The following is a 20,541-nucleotide window of genomic DNA, read 5'->3' as shown; positions in this document are numbered from 1 at the left end:
GAGGTTTAAAACTTTTTCCTTTTTCTTTTTTTCCTGGAGCCAGTAAAGCCTGCACTGTAGAGGTTTGTAATGAAAGTGATGGATGGTGAATTAAAGCGAGCCGGCGGTGTGGCCGTGCTGCTCTTGTTGCAGCGACGCTGCAGGCCAATAGGACTCTCGGCAGGGAGACAATTGGCTTGTTTACACGGCTCTGAGTGGTGAGGTGCTGTGTTAAAATGAGGGCTAGCCTGAACCCTCGTTTCACTGCTCAGATGCTGATTTTTGATTCACTTGGAGGCTTTTTAACCAATAACAATGGAATAAAAGTGAAGCAGGTTGCTTTGTGTTGGACCCAGTTTCCTGTTTCGCTTGTTAAAAAGCTTGATTTGAATGGATTAGATGTTTCTCTAACAAATGCTATCTTCTTCAGAATTGCATAAAGAATTGCTTTTTAGTTCTTTCTTTGTTTTGCTGACTGAACATTTCAAGTATTGTTTGTGGTTTAAAAAATGTAGTGTCCATTTTACAAATCATCTTTATATTTTTTGTATTAAATGTTTAGTTTTATTTAGAACAAAATTAAACAACATATTCATGTTCAACTAGACTTTTAATACTCAGTACTTTAACATTTTTATTTTCTTACTTTATTCTGCTATGTTTTGTGTTTTCATGCTATTTCACCCACTCTAAAACACTCGGGGTTATTGTATAATGTTATACTAATAATTTCTTTTATAAAGTTGCTTCAATCTAAAACTATTTTGAATGTTAAAAAAGTTGCTGCTTATTTAGTTTTCTTATTTCCTTATTAATCAGACAGAAATTACAGATATATGCTGATTAGAGACATACCAATTAGCTTTTAAGTGGCCGGTCTAAGTTTCCTGTCCTGATTAGGATTTTCCTGCTATTTCACATTAATACGAGAGCTGCTGAAGTTTTTTAGCCATATCGTCTGGCCCTAATGTAAACATGCTCAAAGCCTCCATTTTGTTTGTCAACCGTGTTTTACAGCTTCTGTTTATTTTGACTTTCAATTCAGGTCAACTTTGCAATAAAAATATCAGGGCTTGGCTAAGATTTTTTATTTTTTTCCCAAAATAAAGTCATAATACTGCAAGAATACAGTTGTAGTAATGCAAGAATAAAGTCATATAACAATAAAGTTCAAACAATATGATGATAAAGTCGTAATGTTAAAGGAATGTAGTAGTTTTATGAGAACTAACAACTCAACACAAATGACTTCAAACAACCTGCTATTTTCAGACTGCAGAAGTGGAAATTTTCCATTTCTTTGTATGAAAAGATTTACTTTTTTTTATATCTTTGATTTAAGGGATTTTAAAGGGTTTTAGTTAGAAAAAAAGTAACCCTTTTCACCTCTGGATCATCAGAAATATATCAAAAACTGTAAAAGCAATCTGTTATTGTTAAAAAAAAAAATAGTATGCATCAAGAAAAAAATGTATTTGTTTACTGCCAGCAGGGATGGACATAGTCTGTTCCTCATCCCAACAGCTTGTGGGAAGAAGCTGGTTAACACCCTGCAGGACCTGCAGCAGATGCTTGTTGTGGCTTCTCCCAGAAGGCTGGAGGGGAAAGTGGGGGGCGGCATGCTGGGAGACGGATGGTGACGGTCCTTAAGGTGGCTGTGGCTCTGAGAATGCAGCGCCGGTTTAAAAACTTCCCTCTGGGAGGGGAGAGGAGCATCACTGATTTCTGTTGGCTCCTTTCTAGCTGCTGCTGTTCATAGACATGCAGCGTCCAAACCAGGATGTGAGTCTGCAGGTTGAGACATTTTCGGTGGTGCGTCTGAAAGACACCAGCCTCTCTGGAGAGGACGCAGCTCCCACTGAGCTTTTCAACCACTCACTGCTTTAGTGTTGATAAAGTCTGCAGAATTTATCAATATTCTGATATAAAACTTTTATACTGAACTCTATATAGACAGGTATTTAAAATCTATTTTAAAAATGCTAATTTCTATTAATTACCCAGATTAATCACTTTTTATTTCTTGCATATTAAAGTTCCACGATGGAACCTTTGCTTTTAAGTGTTTCTGGTACAACAGTAAATCTGGCGCACAAACATTGACAGATGGCCAAGCCGCTTTTCTTGGTCCACTAGAAATTAATTTTTGCTTCAAAAAACAATCTGATGGTTCACTGGAACAGACTATTGTGGTGCTTAAAGGACTCAGCCTATTACTGAAGCTTTTCAAGCCTAAAATAGCATCACAATGCTAAACACGTTGCACCAAACAAACCTCTTCATCGCTAATATCGGCGTCCGCATTTCTAAAAACTTATTTTTTTCAAAGAAGTTCCATGAATCACTTTGCATCAATCTGATGGTTGAATAACCAAATAACTTTGTTGTTATGAATATCTTTCTTGTTAAGCTATTCACAAAAAACGTTTTTGTTTGGGAATATTTATTTTGTTGTGTGGTTTTCAATTATGATGCAACTAATATAAAGGGCTTGTGTCACTTTTGTTAAAAATGCAGAAAAGAATGTAGGAGTCAGAATATCAGTTAATAAACCTCAACAATGTAAAAAATTTAAACAGAATTAATTACAGTGAAGGCTACAGATTTGTAGCCTTCACCTTTCTTAAAATAAATATTGACCAAACATTAAATTATAAAATAATCCAATGAATTTTTACCCGTTCTGAATGAATGCATTAAAATCATCACCACTGCTGCATGCAGCAGAAACAGCTGCCCTGTGTTAATATGTCAAGTTTGTAATTTAATGTACAGTGTAATTATTGTATTCCTGAAGGCATGAGGAACACACATCCCCTAATAGAGGACTTGACCTATTTAATGAGGTTTTTCATTCAAAATGAAGTGATTTCTGCACTAAACTGACCCACAGCATCGACAGACTGTCTGAGGTAGACAGATAAAAGCACTTGAGTTAAACAGAAAGTTTCCTGAAAAGCAATTAAGTCACTAATTTTAATGTTGTATGCATACATACAAGACGATAAAGTAATTATAGGACAAAAAATTAGGCAATTCATTCAGTGCTGCTTTGTTTTGTTTACACTAGAACCCGTTATGCTGGAGACCCTGGAGTTTAAAATACAGATTTGTCTATGTGAATCAATGAGATTCCTGTAAATAAACCATTTTAAATCCATCCATGAAGAGCTTTTCTGCAGACTCAGTCTGGACTGGTTCTGTAGAAATCAGGGAATACATGCTGGCATGCTCAGGTGTGGTCAACCATCAAAGACTGTTCAATCTGCAAGGTGTGTGTAATAGTCTGTAAAGTCACAGAGAAAAGCTGGGTAACCCCCAGGCAACAAAAGCCTTTCTCACATTTATCGTGCTTCCTTTGATTTCAGTGCACATATTTTTGTTTTAGAGAAACAGAATTGGAAAAGTAAGGTTGAAAAGTCCAGAAATGTGCTGCTTTTAGCTGTTTTTGACCTAGAAGTTACTATATAAAATGAACCAAACCCAAAAAATATTCAAGGGACAAAATAAGTCATTGAACTAAAATCTACAAACTAAAACAACCTATAAAACTTGCAAAGAATGTACATAACAGCACACACCTGATTTTATTTATGGATTAAAGCAGATATTTCCATTCACTAAATTATAGGACACACAAACTTCTTTTTTTTTTTCAAAACTGTCTGACATTAAATCAGGCAAGTTGTTTTTGGATAGTTAGGTTTATCAATATTATTTCTAAAAGTCTAAATTCATAAAAATGTCAGTGTAATTATATAAATATTTTTTTACTTTTTTAAATTCAGACGTTTGTGTTTAAAGATGCTGAGTGAAGCTGTCAGTGTCTTTTCCACGGTGAAACAGAGCTTTAACTGAGGATGGACTGAAAAGCCGGTCTGCAGGGAAGAAGCCGTTACTCCAGAAGCAACGCAAAAAGTTCACAAATGCATTCTGGGACAAATGATTTAATTTTTGGTTACATTTCCTATGGTCTGATTGAACTAAAGTGGAAATATTAATAACCATCGTTACATTTGGGGGAAATTGCAAAATTGAGGAAGTTATTTTGCAGTTTCTGTCAACGATTTCTAAAGTGATACTTCACAATGCCCATTAAAAACTGTTGATGTAAATATGGCTTCCCTCTCATAAACAAACGTGTCCCCAAAGTTGAAAAGATTTGCAGTTCTCTCAGGAAAAATGGGCTAATATCCCACAAGCTACAACGAGATGCTTGTGGAAGGAAATCCCAAAACCTTTGATCTAAATGTACTCTAAAAGTCAATTCCACCAAATATTCATCTATTATAAGCATATGAATTTGAAAAAAGTAAAAATATATATTGTTTTGTTTAGAAATGTAAATAATTTTAGTAATCCTAATTGACCAAAAAAAAAAAAAGAAGGTTTAGTCTGATTTCCTATCAAACAAAAAACGGTATTGAATGGAAATATGTCATTGGACAATAGAAGTGTGTCAGTGTTATATTGTTCTTATATCTTGCAACATTAGTGAGTTGTTGAGCTTGTATTAAGCCAGTCGATTAAAAATAATGCTGTCACTTGTTTTCTGTGAAGCTGCACTTTAAAACTTTGCGTATCTACTGGATGAATATTGAGCTTCTGATTATCATTGATAGTTGAGTTCTTCATCTTAATAAGTCTGAGTGTGGCTCTCCAAAGCAACACAACAGCCCTAATGGCTGTTTCTGACGTTTAGATGCATTTTGGACCAATACTAAATGTGTTTGCTTCTTTATTTTTAGGAGTTGCATCAGAATTAAAAAAAGTTGAATTATGTTTCTGAGTGTAATTTACAGACTACAACTCTGAGCCTCGACAAAACTTATGACGATCGGCCACAACTTTTAATAAGACTGCACACCTGTCAGCTCATGCATTGTAATTCAGTGAGTATTAGAGCATTAGACCTTGAATTCCTACAGTATAAATAATGTGCTGGGAAACAGCAGCACTGCTTTAATGTGACCCAGTTAACTGGCCTGCTACAGTCTAGTTAACAATTCACTCAGAAATGGTTTTTTTAATCTAAATCAAGGTCAGACCGAGATTCTGATTCACCTCCGGGAATGTCATTTTTATTACTTTAACAAGGTTTCCAAATGTTTTATTTTTATTGTTCACACTAAATGTTTCTGCTACAAGTTTTTAAATGGACATTCTTGCTCTTAAAATCTTATGATTTAAATTTTAAATGAGTTTTTATTGTTTTTACATTAGCACTTTGAGAAGCCGATCTTATCCACTGATCTTATTTACCTCAGCAAAGGAATAAAGATCAATAAAAAATCAATAAATCAGTAAAAACCTTTATTTCTCTGCCATCACAGAGGTTTGACTGGCAGACCTTCCCATCAGCTCACGTCTGCACGTTTCCCGTTAATGACAGTCGTCCCACTATTACAACTCAGTGACTTTCTTGTTGTTTTCATCAACATTTCAGACGAAAAAATAAATAAAAAATTGGCCAAAATTGGAACCGGTAAGTGAGGGTTTATAAAGATAGGCCAGAAAACTGCAATCAGTGCAAAACTACTTTGAGATTTAAATGTAAAGTGGGTTATAAATAAAATGTAACATTTTTAAAAGAACAGATAATTATTTGAAATACCAGACTTTGTTTTTTTTAATTGCTTTGTCTAATACTTCCATCCATTTACATGCCGGTTTGATTCTCCCTCTGTCATCCGCTCTGTCTCTCCCTTCACCCTCCACTCTGGTCATTTTCCCCATCCGTCCCTCTTTCATCTGTCTGTCCATCAATCTCTCTTGATGCATCATTGTGTTTCTGTTCTGTCTGTCCAGTCAGTCAATCATCCATCCATCCAGGTTTCATATTTAAAACCTGACCTCTATGAAAGAAACTTCTACACATTAATCTTTAATTTTCTTCTTTATATATTAAAATTTGTCTTAGAGAGACTGAACTCTAGGAAAAAAAAAAGTGGAATAAATAAACAAGCTTGTGTTTAACCTTCCTGATTTCCTGTTTTCTAGGAGCACATCCTGGCCAAGCCCCGCCCCTACTACCGCGTGGACCAATCAGCTGAGCCCGACGTGTGGCTGGACGCCGTGCAGGTTTGGGAGGTGAAGTGCGCCGACCTCTCGCTGTCGCCTGTCTACAAGGCTGCCATGGGAATGGTCAGTGCAGCCGGTGTTAATCCGCTCCCTTGTGTGTTTCTGCAGATAAATCCCGTCAGTTCTGCTCTGCTGCCCTGAATGAAGAGTCATAATTAATGCATCTTACTTGAGTTAATGAAACTGCTGCAAAAGAAGCCGGATTTAGCGGAACGATACTTGCTATTGAGCTGTGGGTTGGCAGAGTAGAAAAGTTAGCATCAATGAAAACACATGGTATTTTAATATATTTGTCTGTCTTTACATTGGTGTCAAGCTTTCCGCTTTTGTAATTGTACAACCTGCACTTTGGGTGAGGTGGAAGTGAAAAAAGAGGGAATTAACATATTTTCTAATCCTTCAAAAACGTTGGATAGTCATTACATCCAGCATTTGATTCGTTTTCAAGCAGTTTTGGGTATTCGGTAAAAGAAAATGTGATACTTCAGCACAGAGGAGGTAATAAAAGGAAGGCATAAATTAAACCAGGACAAAGGGTTAAGTCCTGCAGCTTGAATTAAACTCAACAAATGGGCTCATAATTACTTTAAAGTCCTGAATCTTAAAAGAGTGAATTACAAGGAATTGAGTGCTCACATGTACCAGCAGCTTTTTACAGTGTTAAAATGGTTAAACCTGTCTTCAGGTGGATGCAGAGAAAGGCATTTCTCTGCGGTTCCCTCGCTTCCTTCGCATCAGAGACGACAAGAAGCCCGAGGACGCCACCACCGGAGCTCAGGTACGTGACATTAAGTAGAAAACCAGCCAAGCATTGAAGCACAAAGCCTCCAGTACACGACCAAACACGCTAACCGGGTAGCTTTGAAGCAGAAGGTTAAACACGTTGACCTTCTGCAGTCTAAAAATGACTCCAAAACGGTAAAAAAAAAAAAAAAAAATCTGTCATGTTTGTTTGTATCTTTTAAAGTGTCACAGAAATGTGGCACATCATAATCAATATCATCATGGTCACTTCACACAAGCGGTCCTGTAAAATTTCAAGGGTGAGCAGCGCTGCAAGGACGGCGTGTTATTTTTTATTTTTCATGCAAGCAGGAGTGGATGCAGGAGCATCCTGCATCAGTTTGAGCAAAGCTGCTGACTGAGAGCTGCTGCTTCCTTCAGGCTCAGCTGCAGATTCAGACCAGCACTTTGAAAACAGTTGCTATTAAAGTCGCCACATTACAATCACAACCACAAACTTCCAAGTATTTTACTGGTCTGGAATTAATCGCATTTTAATCAAAATCTGCACATCAACAAAACAAGCTTCAATCCTGAAGCCCTTTTTGGTGAATAACTGTCAACATGAGCTCAGCGACAAAGATATTCATTTTTTTAATCTGAGCTGAAAGGCTTTTCGACCATCAGATTGCTGCAAAATACTGTTTTACGCATTCAGCTTTCCAGTGTTTTATGACCAAAAGGATTAAAAACACAAGAAAAGAAAAAGGTTAAAAACACAAGTTTTTGAGATGTTTATTCTTAGTTTCTAAAACGCCACATGTCGTGAATATTTTTTTTAAGTATAATTTATATATGTTTCTATGACAAAGTATAGGGCCATATTGTGAAAAATGTTAAAAATAAAGTTGAAATGAGAGTAAACTCATCTTACGAGAATAAAATCGTAATTTTGTGACTTTAATCTCATCATTTGTACCTTTGAAGGTTTTTTAGCATGTCGCTAATGCTTTGTTGTACATTTCAGTCTTACTATACATCTAAATAAACAGTAAATGTTTGTGAAAAATTAAATCAGATAATACGTAATGTTTTAAAATGGAAACCAACATCATCAACGTTAAGCAGAATTAAACTACTGCTTAGTTTAGCAGGAGATTTAAACTATTTATTTCCAGTTTTGACAGGTTTCTGGTTTTCTTTGAGATCACTTCTAATTCTGATGACCAACTCATACAAACTATATTGTTTATTCAGCAATTAGATTGCAGATATTACATATGTAAACAAGGAAAAAATAACAATTTATTTGAAACATTTGCTGCAAGTTCATTAAGTTTTTTAGTTTAGTTTTTTTATAGGGATGACGAGATCATTTTTCGGCTCATTTGACATTTTAATTTCCATTTAATAAGCAAGTATAAACATGTAATTTTTCAATGTTTTTCTTTGCTTTCCTTCTTTCATATGAAATGACCAAGAACATGTAAAAGCTCCTGAACAGAAAATTGACACTTATTTTTTTTTAACCACAGTTCACCATTTAATACCTGCTGTTCCTTTAAAACACTGCAGGAGAATTTTGTTATGTTGCAAAAATTGGATACAAACTGATTCCTCGAGTCGCTGTGATGCTCACAAACTGAGGAAAAAAGCAGAGCTGCTGGTGAGCAGAGAAATGCACCGGCTGTCACAGCTTCACAGGGAAATATGCTATCTGACGCAGCGTCAGACTATTTTGATGCCGTCTGATTTTTATCTTGTTTCACGGGGGGAAAAATCCATATGAATTAAAAGTTTATACACAGGTCTGACCAAAGTTGTCCTTGATGTACAAACTAAGGCCGAAGATCCAATACCTCCTTGACAAGCCCGAGTCCCGTCTGAACCGTTTTACATTCCAAACCGTCTGTGACTCGAATGCAGAGTGTGGAGGTGTGTTCATTACTTTTGGGAATCAAGGTGGAACATTGGCAGCATGTAAATGTACAGCTGCATCTCAAGGAGTAAGAATGGCATTCAAAATGTAATTTACTGCAGTGATTCAACTCTAAAAGAAAAATATAAATATATTTCATACAGTGATTTATTTCAAGCTTTTATTTCTATAAATGAAAACTGAAATCTCAGTTAAATTACTTTTAATGCAGAAAAATCATCTTATTGAGAACTATGTTCCTGTATTGTACACTAAGTAAGTGGTTGGAGCTCCTTTTGCATGAATTGCTGCGTTAATGCAGATTGGCAATACTCAATAGATTTACTGTGAGGTTTATATTAGGCATGGTGAGTAGCTGCATTACTATTACCTGTAGAAATGTGCTCAAAACTTTCAGTATTCCGCTAATGTCAAAAAAACACAATTCTGCAATTGCTGTGTTTCCTTTAAATAAAAAGCTCAATTAAAATCACACATGAATACATTTGTTCACACGATCACACTGCTGCTACAAGAAGCAGCAGCGTGTCTTGGTGGAAGACGGCGTGTCTTCCACCAACTACTTCCTGCCGTCGTCTTTGTCGTAGTTTCCGCCAGAAGTAACGTTTGGTTGTTGATCATGTGGCTTGTGTTATGCGAAAAAAGTTTTCATTGCAGTTTTGTGAAATAAGCAAAAACATCCAAATGTAAAATTGTGCAGTCGTATGGTCAATGTGATGGTTTTGATAGTGTGGGCAGCTGCCAGGTCCTGCTGGAGATAAAACCAGCATCTGCATTAACCTCCTCAGCAGACAAAAGCATAAAGAGGTGATGCTCCAAATTATCACCTCAAATTGCTTGGATTATGTGGATTATGTGCGACCTTGATTTCCTTAAAAAAAAAAAAAAATGCTGAATTTACTGTCATCTGAATCAGTGACATTGCAAAATATTCTGGATAAATCTGTCTGGTTACTTTTGAAGCTTCAACCTTCATTTATCCATGTTGTTTATGCAACATACCACACTTTTCCTTCCATCAAACTTTCTCTTCGTTTGCTTGCACTGCAACAACTCAAAATCTTACCAAGTATTTTTGTTCTCTTTTTGGTCCAAGATATTTTTCCCATATTATAAACTAAAATGTCTTGTTTCATAGACATATTATTTCACTTATAATTTGTACCTTTTCAGCAATATTAAGGAATTATTGACTTAAATAAGCTCCTATTTCTTGCTGAAGTTACTTGTAAGTTATTGTTTGTTTTATATCATGTATGTTAAGATATTTACACCAGAAACTAGACAGAAAAACTTGGTAAGATTTTGTTTTTGCACTTTATCATCCATCTGATTTTTGCTCAATTAAATTTTGTGTAAAAATTACATTGGTTGATGTAATTTTATGCAAACCTGGATGCTGGGTTTTAATTAGCTGTAAACTAATAGTGTCTGATCTGATGAGTTTCACATTAAACTCTGGAAACTCATTGCTTAGTCTGTCATAAATCTAGTTAAATAAAGTTGAAATAACATTCTAATTCACTGTGATGCACCTGCAGACAGAGTTTCCATCCAGTGGTGATGCTCAGGATTAAATTAAAACATTGAAGTCGGAGGAAATCAGGAGAAGCTGAACCTGAGCCAGAACATGTTGGACCCAGTCTGTTTCAGGCCGAGACTCAAAGCTTCACCTCGATAAATAATGTGATGTTTCATTGTTTTCCTCCTCTCGGAGCCCCCCTGCTGCGTGCCCATTATTCACTGTCCCACCTCGTCCCCTCTCCCCTCTTCTCGACCTAATCTCTGATAAATGAACACAGCCTCCGTCTCCCAGTCAGCAGCTCCGAGTCACTGACTTCAAAGCTCGGGATATGAATAATCAAACTGTTATTTTTAGCTTTTCCTCTTCATGTTACTGACCCAACTTCATGATCTTCTCCTCCTCCCCTCCTGCTTTCTGTCTTCCTCTCCCTCCATCTATCTGAACGTTGCTCCTCCTCCTCTTCCTCCTCGATCCCTGCAGATCGCTGATTTGTACAAGAAGCAGCAGCAGATTCAGAATCAAGGGGAGAAAGCTGACCCGGAGGACTACTACTGAGTCTCTGCAGCCATGTCATGATGAAAATCTCAATGTAATTGTAAATATCTTCTCCCTTTTGGTATTGTTGAATGAAAATAAAGGCGTCTTCCAGTTTTGAGCTTCCTGTAATTTGTTATTGATTTATTGAAGCTGCGTGTTCACTCATTACGGTTTCCCTTTTGAGGGCGAAAATTGCATAAACATCTCGGCGCATGCCGCGCACATAAATCCCCAAACCGTCATCGATTTGGCAGTTACCGCTTTTAATAGATCTTTATCTGAAATTCACATTGCTAAAGCAACGCAGGTGGCATACCAATACTTGAGGCCCAGCTTCTTCTCCTGCAGCAGCAAAAAAAAAAAGTGCAATCGGCATGTATCGGAAATAGGAGGACAAGCCAAGGAGATTTCCAACTGCCCAGGAACGTTATTAGGAGCAGGAATAGATGCAGAGCTGACAGTTGCTCACAGCAGGACAAAAGAGAAGCCCCGACAGCGATCATGAGATGGATGGAAATCTGCTAACTGTCCAGCCTGAATCAATCATAGACGTGAGGAGGAGACGGGAGGGGGCCGGTTTGAGAGCCAAGGACGTGCGATTATGATGTAGAGAAGAGTTTTCAGCAGGATGATGATTTCATCTGAGAAATGGGTGTGCTTGTGACAAACCAAGACACTTCGTGATGGGTTTGTTTTGATTCTGTTTTTGTGAGAGTTCCTCTGAATGGTGTTTTTGCCAAAACGAGTGCCTGTGTCGGAAATTTTTTTATCTTGTCAGGGAGTTTTGCTTAGCCCACAGGTACTCACACGGAGCAAGGACAACGGCTGCAGGGAGCGCTGTGAAAAAAATAAAATGTTGGCCTTAAAATAAACTGAAAGCATCTAAACTACTATACCGACTGCCAGGGACGTTACAATAGCCGTGTTTGAAATATTTCTGTCAAAAATGGGGCAGAATGACAAGAAAATGCAGCAAAAGTGTGAAAGTAGATTTGACCGTCATGGTGTCTGATCTGATTCAAATAATAGTCATCCCTCTTGTCGGGTGTTTTCCCTCGCACTTTAAAAACAGCTGTTGCTGAAACAGAACAATCTGAACAAGTTGCTGTTGCACAGTTGGAGGCAAGTCTCCAACCTGCCAGCCATCAGCAAAGCGATTGAAAGACTGTTTCAACAATCTCTTAACAATGACCAACCACTTTGATGTATTTCAGTCCATTTTCGGTGCTCACCGCAGTACTGACACTGCCCTCGTCAAAGTGTTCAGTGATGGCCACAGTTCTGTTGGACTTCTGCGCTATATTCCTGGAGAGCTGGGCCAAAATCTGCTGCAATACCTGACTGGGTTGAGTCTTGGACTTTTTTGTTTCAGTAGGTAACTTTGCAACAAAACCCCATGCTGGGTTCCCCAAGTTTTAATATCTACATTCTGCTGCTAGCTCAGATTATAACAAATGCAAAGATAAATTACTGTAACTATGCAGATGATGCTCTGCTCTACATCACAATGTCACCAGGTGACTAAACACATTCAAGCACTGAACAGATGAACATATAAATGTATGGATGTGCCATATCCTTCTCTGGCTGAACAGAAACAAAACTGAAGTTCTTTGAACCAAAGGAGGAGCAAATGAGTCTGAACTCATACCTGAACCTTGAGAGACACATAAAGATGGTTACAAAGTGCTGCGTTGGAAACATGGAACAAGCAGGTCCAGAATATAAAGATGGAACTGTAAACCAATACTGATTATTGCAGCTTTAGTATACTTGAATACAGAGACTACAGTTAGGCTTGTTGCAATAAGCCACTTAATCATATGATGGATAAAAATGAGTTCAGTCATTTCCATTTGCATGTTTTACCATTCTTCTGTAAGTTCCAGTGTTAAATGTTCATTAGAATTTAAAGTTTATTGAGCTTTGAGAATGCATTCTTGCATTATAATGAAATTACCGTTGTGTTACTTGAAAATTGTCTCAAAACATTTATCGCAATAACTTCTGGGACAATTTATCGTTCATTAAAATTTGTTATGGTGACTGACGGGCCAAGCTACAGCCCTCAATGCAGGTTTTTTTTTTTTTTTTTTTTCCTCAATTCCCTTCTTCTCTTGTCCAGTGACTGTTAAAAAAAAAGGCCACTAGTGCCATAAAAACCATTTTAAAAAAAAAACAACCCGTCCTCAAGCTAATTTTCTTAGTTATTAGTTTAGTCCCTTAGCACTTACCATAAATGATGGAGTAATGAGATACGATGTGGCGAGCATGGCCAACCTGCTTCACATCTGCTCGTGAGTGTTTCAGATTATGTGCCTCTCTGCCCACATGCAGCCCCACATGCTCGGCTCAGCACCCTGGTTTTAAGTGGGTGGACGTGCAGCCGGTTATCGCTCCTCTCTTGCATCAGCAGGAGACGACGCTGAATGCAAAGAGATGCAGGGGAATAAACCAAAAAGCGCCGTCGTTGTAATTCCTGTGTCTGTGTTTGTCGGCGTGGAGCCAGTTTGCATCTTTCCAGCGTGTATTGGGCGCATTTACATGTGAAATGCTGCAGTGACTCGCTCGGCATGTGGCATAATGTCGCTGTTTTCACATGCAGAGAGGTTTGGATTTCCTGTCCTCAAAAGCATGTGAGGGTGCTGTTTGTTATGGTGTGTCTGTATGCAAGTATTCCCAGTGTGTGGCTGTTGGTTTGCCTATTATTTCTGTGTGTGGGCTGTTCTGCGTCTGCTGAACAAGAACTTTGAGAAAGAAGTCATTGTTGCTTTGAAATTCCAAGTCTAGTTCTGTCTGCTGCTTATTTTACCCCCTCTTTTTATCTCCTTGTGTAAAGCTAGGCTTAGTTTCTTAATGCCTTCCCCCTCCTTGTTTGTAATTTATTCATTTCCTGTCCTGCATGTTACTTCTGACACTTCATGAATATCATTAGCACATCTCTTTCTTTCTCCTTCATCCTTACCAGAAACTAAGGGCCCTGCTGGTTGTTCCTAAAATCAGAATTTCAAATGGCTGTCAGCTGTACTGTTGCATCCGAGGTTGGCTTGAACACAAAGCGAGAAATGGAAGAAGCCATAATAGAAATCAAACAAGCGACAGAGCATGAAATATTGAGAAAGCAAATATGTAATTAAGTCAGTTGCTTATTGTGTTTGCAGAATGATACTGTAGTAAATAGCTGAAGGTGCGGCGCAGTCGAAAGTCATTTTCGAGCTTGTTTGAGGGAAAGGAAGCCTCCTCAAATGGTTGCATAAGATTGTTTTTAGATCCTCGCAAAAGTATTCGCACCCTTTTTTTTCTCATTTTGGAGTCACAGACGTCAATGTAGCTTATGTGATAGAACAACACAAAGTAGTGTGTAGCTGTCAAGTGGAAGGAGACAAATATTACCTGACTCCCCAAAATTTAAGATGTCTTGTTCCATGGACACACTATTTCACTTATAACTAGTGTTTTTTAATCGATATTAAGGAATTATTGACTTAATACAGGCTCTTGTATACTGCTGAAAAGTAACATGTAAGTTAGTTTTGTCTTACCTCAAGTGTACAAAGACATTTGCACTTTCCTTCCAGTTTTTAATAATCTCTCAGTTTTTAGCTCCATTTCAGTAGTTACTGTGATCTCTTCAGGTGTTTTTCTCCAGTAGTTTCTTAAATAGACTAAGATCTTTTCCACAACCACAGGATGTGATTTCTCCAATAAGGGTTGATTGGACTAAATACAATGGAAAACGTGTTTGAGGCTTCAAATGACTTTCAACTGGCCCAGTCAAAGTTTACAGCTAAATCCAATTGTCGCAAGATTTGGAAACTGATGTTCACATTTGGTCTGCATCCATCCTGACTGGATCTGGGCAAACATTTCTCTCTTGATGCAACAAGATGGGGGAATAAAAGAAGTGTTTCTTGACACACTTAAAAAAAAAAAAAGGAAATTCTGCGGTAAAATGCTGGCAGCTGTAGTTGCCAGAAAGCTGTAAAATTCTGGGTAAAACATGTTTTTCTTTCATGGTTCGATATTTTCATTGTTCATGAAAATATCGTAACTTAAGGAAAATAACTGTTTTTTTCTGGAAAGAAAACAACTTATAAAATGTCAAATTTGTATATCACACCGATTATTTTCACATCAAATTAACAGAAATTGTTTTTTAGTAATGGATTTTTTTCCTGTCACAATTTTATCACTGATAATTTTTTTTTTACAATGCCCACTTTTCAGATTATTAGTACATTTCTTTTCTCCCACTTCAGTGGTCAACTTTGAGTTCAAATTCCTTGAAACTGGATTATTTTTGCAAGACACTGGGTGAAAGTGTGTGCGCCCAACATGTTTGTGTCACTGATGTTTACAGCGGGGGGCAGCTGGCGCACGCGGCTCGCCTGCGGGACGCTGCTGCGCACCAGCCTCCTTTCCCACCGAGGCTCCTGCCCGTGTTCAAACAGCTGTGCTGTTGGTTCGCATCAAGTCACCCGGCCAGGCCTGCACCTGCAGGGGGAGGCTGCTTCAAACCTGCCTGCTCAGCGCCTGTGGTTTTTTTCCACTTGTTAGGCACTCACTGGAGGCTCTGTGGCGTTCCCAGACAGAAAATGCTCCTGAATTGATCTTTGATCTGCTGCTGAAGGAGATGAAAGGTGAAGCTGTGCTGAAAGTGTCTCTGTTTTAGGATGTGTCCCCTTAAAGCGGCATTTTGGATTATCTCTGACTGCAAAAAGAAAAAGAGGGCAGCTATTAATAAATAGAAGGAGCAAGGTTTCACCTTTCTGTCCTTATTTGCGCCCCGCCCTCCTCCCTCACTCCATTCTCCCACATAAGCTATCTGTCTTCCTCACAATACCGCTTTCTCCACCCCGAGAACAATGCGTTTGTTCTCCTCCACCGCCTCCCCGTCCTTTCTTTCCCTTCCTGTCCCTTCATCCATTTGTTTGGTGCTCTCTGTGACATCTCTGCCATGAGGGAGAGAAGGTGGGACAGGCCCTTCCATTGTCTGCAGCCGAGCCCACGGCATATCAATAGTTTTTGTTTCTTGAGCAGGAGCGTTGGCCAGTAACCTTTTGGATTTCATGATGTCAGACCTCCTCCTGTTTGCTACGTTCTTTGTATGATGTTGCTCCTAAATGTGAAAGATGAAGCTAAACTGAGCCTGATGATTAATTTATAGGCTGTTCAACAAAAAAAGGTGAACTTCTGCAAATAATTTGTCAATTTGTCACGTAGAGGAAATAATTACAGCTTTTCAAGTTATACACACCGATCCTGTTTGATTAAAGAAAACAAAGACTTCCATTGTCTGAACTATGAAAAAAATCTGAAGTTTTCTACTGCTGTTGCAGATTACATCACTTGGGATGCAAATATGAGTCATTTATGTGCGGCTGATGTTGTCGGTTGCCTCAGCAGTGACAATTGAAACAAAAATACTCACAAGTTGCTCTCCGATGCGTTCCAAACAACAAGCAAGCTGCTAAATGTCAGGGAGTTTATGCAGATGACTTATCTACGCACGAGGGTTGGGGCCGCTGGAAAAAACCCACAATACTAACTTTCATTTGACTTCAGAATTTGTTTGTTGTGTTTTTTTTTTTTTATTCTAACTTTACTCTCAGAATTGATTTTAATTTCATATCTTGACATTTTTTTCTCAGACTTTAGATTTTTTTCTCAGAATTTTGACTTTTTCTCCTCAGAAATCTGGCATTACTCCCTGAATTCTGACAAAAAACCAAAATCTGTTTCTGTTTGTTTTTTTCCAGTGGCCCTGTTCCTCTTCCAAAGTCATCTTCATCACAGTTTCTCAACTCTAAAACCCCTATCATCAGTCAACATGATGTTATTTACTGTTTAGCCATTGATTTCAGTTCGGTCAGTCTTAACGCCTCTATGTTGCCACTTTTTGCCAATAGTTGTGTTGCTTCCCCGCTAACTGCTCTTAATAGCTGATTCAATTTATTTTTCTTCAGCGCTCAGAGACATGGTGCATCCACTCATTAATCATTTCTTCCGTAGGATCCACTATCTGCATTTTCTTTTAGGTGAAGTCAACTTCAAAGGTTTCAGAACTTGACATAAACACAGTTGATAATGCTGTATGCTGCAGCCGCCGTCGATTTGGCACACTCTGCGTTTCAGGTTGCTGCACTGAGATGATGCACTTTTCAGTCATATTTCTGTCATCAGCCCTTTCTTCCTGTCTCTACTCGGTGGGTTGTCAACCTGTGTCCAATTAGGGAACCTAGATGGCACTTCTTTATTTATGTTTAATCCTGGCTCCCAGCCTTGACTTTTAACAGGTTTCTGGCCAATTGCTCTGCATGGCTCATTTGCTTTGTTTGAGTACGAAAACGTCTCACTTGATTATTCGGGCCCTGCAGCATAACTGTTGATTTAGTCATAACCGCTTTATGATGGGTTTATGATGATGGCAGTGCTTGTTGTTCCTTACTTCTCAGGCCCACGCTGAGAAACTCGTGTTTAAGAGAAGGGGAGGGCAGAGAGGCACATTGCACACTGCACTTCATTGGATCATTGTTAGCCCCTCATTGGTCTTATGACCTTTGTTTGAGCCAGCCTCTGTGGTGAGCATCTCCTCTGTCGCTCTTTGTTTTTTCCCCCCGCCCCTTTGTTTTGACTCTCAGCCAAGCCTCAAGCTGGCCCAGTTCAGAAATTGCCTTCCTGGCCCAGCTGCACACGTCAGCTGTGACCTGCATGCTAGTCCGTTAGCATGTTGGTCTGTAGCATGTTGGTTTGGCTACTTCAGAGGAGACCTATTATGCAAATTTACACTTTGCACATGTATGTATTTCCATTTGGGTCTTAAATCAGCCCACAAATACCCAGCCAGTTTTTGGTAATAAGTTGATGCTTTTTTGGTGTCTGGAAAATGAGCCGTTTCAAAACCCTACCGAATGTGTAATGTCACAAATCAGCAGGTGCTGCGCCTCACCTATTAGATTCAGTTTTACCGATGTATGTGCTGTACAATGGCTGCTGTAGAAGACAAGGCTTGCAGTTAACATATAATCCAGAAAACACTTGCTGCATTCTCATTGATTGTGCAGGAGGCTCCACTTCTATTTTTCAAAGATATACGGTTGTGTAAATGTGCATCCGTTTGCAGTCAGTGTAAAGGTTTAGTTGGGCCAACAGCAGCTTATTTGGATTTAAACGGACAAGACGCCCTAAAACATCTCAAAATAGGCAGAACTAAGCAGACTATGTTTTCATAATCTTTTCTGGGTTTGTCTAGCAAATTTGTGACTTTTCAAACTCAGAAATTTCCTTCTTTGTTTGTTCTTTGTAGGTAGAAAATTTATGAGATGTTTGGGGGATATTAACTCCTTTTCTTTCTGTCTACAAAAGCTTTAATGTGCTGTCACATCAATTCGCCCTCACAGGTTTATTTTAATGTGACGTTACACCCTCCAATCCTGACAGCTGATCTGAAGCCTTTTATGCACTGATACCAGAAAAAACACAGCAAAAGACTCGTGTATAATTTCACAACAAAAAAAAAAAGTTAAAAGGCTCCACAGTTCAAGTCTCTTGCCTGCTGGTTCTTCTGTATTATTTAGCAGCAGATAAGCTCCCGCTCTCGCTCCCTTACATTAGTGTGCTATATCACTGCCAGATAGAGGAATGGGGGGCCCTTCCTTCTATATGTGATACAGTTCCTCCCTGCCAAGCCCAGCCTCCGCCGCCATCATTCGGCTGCTGACGAGTTTGGGTCCCAGCCACTTTCTGCACCTGCCAGACTCATAAAGAATCCCCCTGTTCCTGCGGGAGCCCCAAGGCAGAGCCTGCCACAACTGTTAAGGACGTTGCGATTTAGACATTCAAGCCAAAGCTTTGACTGTCAACGGCGCCAACAACTTGGCAGATGGTCCGTTTTGTTCGGCTGATCCCATCAGCGGGCCGTTTGAGGTGTTAAGATGAACGAGTGGTTAGGATTTGTCACAAGTGGCAAAAATAAATAAATTAAAGCATGCCTCGGTTTTACACCGACTTGTTGCTTAAGGACGTGCCGCTGTCTTGGCTAAGGGCTTATATCCTAAGAGATCATTGAGTTTTAGTTCTGAATGTTGAACTTGAATAAAATTAGCTGAAGGGGATGGAGTGGACATCTTTATTTAAATCCCCTCCTCTCACTCGGATCATGGATTTCTGAATCGCTTCCTGCTTTTAAGGATGATTTTTGCAAGTTTTCTGTAGTCATGCTAGCAGCTAGGAGAAAATATTGTTTTGATGTATAATAAAAGAAGACATGCAGAAGTGTAATATTTTAATTGCTTCATTTTTACATGTGAGGAAAATTTTTAAAATAATCTGTTAACAGCTTCTTTTTTCAACCTATAATATGCATAATCCTAAAACAGTTGTGTATTATTATGCAAAAATGAAGAAAACATACAGAAAACTGCTGATGTTGTAGTTTTCTGTACTGATTCTCTTTTCCCAACTCTTCTTTTTGTTAATATCCCTTTATTTCCTGTCTGACTCGGTTTGGTTCCCGTATTCTGAGTTTTACATTTTTACTCAAGACTTCAAAACTGATTCCTTATCGTGAAATCTTCAGATTAAGACCAAAATAGTTTTGTCATTTTACTGTCACTAAAAAGATGGAAATCCAATAAAAAAATTCAGACATTCAAAACAAGACCCCAAACATGAGGGAGCGTGTTTTTAAAGAAGAGGCGTCTTGTTTTACAGTCAGAATCATGACGATGGTTTTACGATGGAACCTGTTTCATTGTGGTCCATTTTAAGGTAATTGTAAAATGTACATCATAAATGTTTTATCTTTCTGTGCTGCTTTACTGTCTTTTAAACTGTTTTATGTTGTGAAAAGCCATCTGGAGATGTGGCTTGCAAAATAGCTGAGGCTATAAATGTTATAGTGTTCACAATTTGCTTGTAATTACATTACACTTGTCTCCATGCAAATAAATAATAAAAAAGAAGAAAGTGCAGGCAGGAAGATCCCAGATCATCACCTCTCCTCCACTGTGTTTGACACATTGTTGGTTTATTCAGATGCAACTTTTCAAGCCAGTTATATGTTGTGGTGCCTTTATATCTTTATAAAGAGGTGGGCTTCTCCTAAAACCCTGCAACTATTCTTTTTCTATTTTTCTTATAAGACAAACTTTAACATTTACATTCTGTCGGAGTGCCGTGGAGTCGGAGTGGAAACTCTTGGGGCTTTTACAATTTCTCTGAACATTTATGTTCTGACCTTGAGGGGAATTTGCGGCAATGTCAATGACTAAGAAGATTGGCAGCTGACTTAAATGTTTTCCACCTGCGAATAATTTTTCTTTCTGTAGAGAAATGGACTCAGTTTATTTGGAAAATGGCCTTAAAGTCCCTCCCAGGTTGACAGGCGTCAACTTCTAAGCCTCAGCGGTCACTGATGGGGTCTTTCCACCTTGGGATTGTTAACATGTTCGCTCCAGAGACAAAACTAATGGCTCACTGCAGGTAAAGTGGTAAAGGATATGAACTTGTATTGTGCTTTGTCAAAGCACTACATACATTCACCTATTCATGCACACATTCACAGCCTTTCAAATGGTGTATTAAGTTTAGGTGGAAAAAATGGAGTAAATTTGCACCAAAAAACTCAAAAATTTTTCAATTATTAGAAATTTTCTAGAAAAAAAGAAATTTTTGACTTTTCAAACTCAGAAATTTCCATAATTTTCTAGAAAATTTCTGATATTAATTTCAAATTTTCTGCTTATGGAGCTCAGAA

General features: G+C 38.4%; 1 protein-coding gene and 1 long non-coding RNA gene across 2 annotated transcripts in view; one reads left to right on the top strand and one right to left on the bottom strand.

The window, feature by feature from the left end:
* The window catches only part of lig1 (ligase I, DNA, ATP-dependent), a 72,678-nt gene extending 61,768 nt beyond the window's left edge, over positions 1 to 10,910 (top strand). Inside the window, exons 25-27 of the mRNA XM_015053137.1 lie at positions 5,980 to 6,123; positions 6,746 to 6,838; positions 10,728 to 10,910. Of these exons, the coding sequence (XP_014908623.1) occupies positions 5,980 to 6,123; positions 6,746 to 6,838; positions 10,728 to 10,802 (312 nt within the window). The 3' untranslated portion in view covers positions 10,803 to 10,910. The remainder of the gene's footprint in view (positions 1 to 5,979; positions 6,124 to 6,745; positions 6,839 to 10,727) is intronic.
* LOC106960170 (uncharacterized) lies at positions 6,164 to 13,758 on the bottom strand. The gene is made up of 2 exons (XR_001427514.1): positions 13,019 to 13,758; positions 6,164 to 6,197 (listed from the first exon to the last, which is right to left on the bottom strand). It is a non-coding gene; the product is annotated as an uncharacterized LOC106960170 (long non-coding RNA).
* Between the last annotated feature and the right edge of the window lie 6,783 nt (positions 13,759 to 20,541).

The sequence above is a fragment of the Poecilia latipinna genome, unplaced genomic scaffold (genome assembly GCF_001443285.1).
Source record: "Poecilia latipinna isolate Pla-1442-1.1 unplaced genomic scaffold, P_latipinna-1.0 Scaffold1161, whole genome shotgun sequence".
NCBI lineage: Eukaryota > Metazoa > Chordata > Actinopteri > Cyprinodontiformes > Poeciliidae > Poecilia > Poecilia latipinna.
This window is presented reverse-complemented; position numbering and strand designations above follow the sequence as displayed.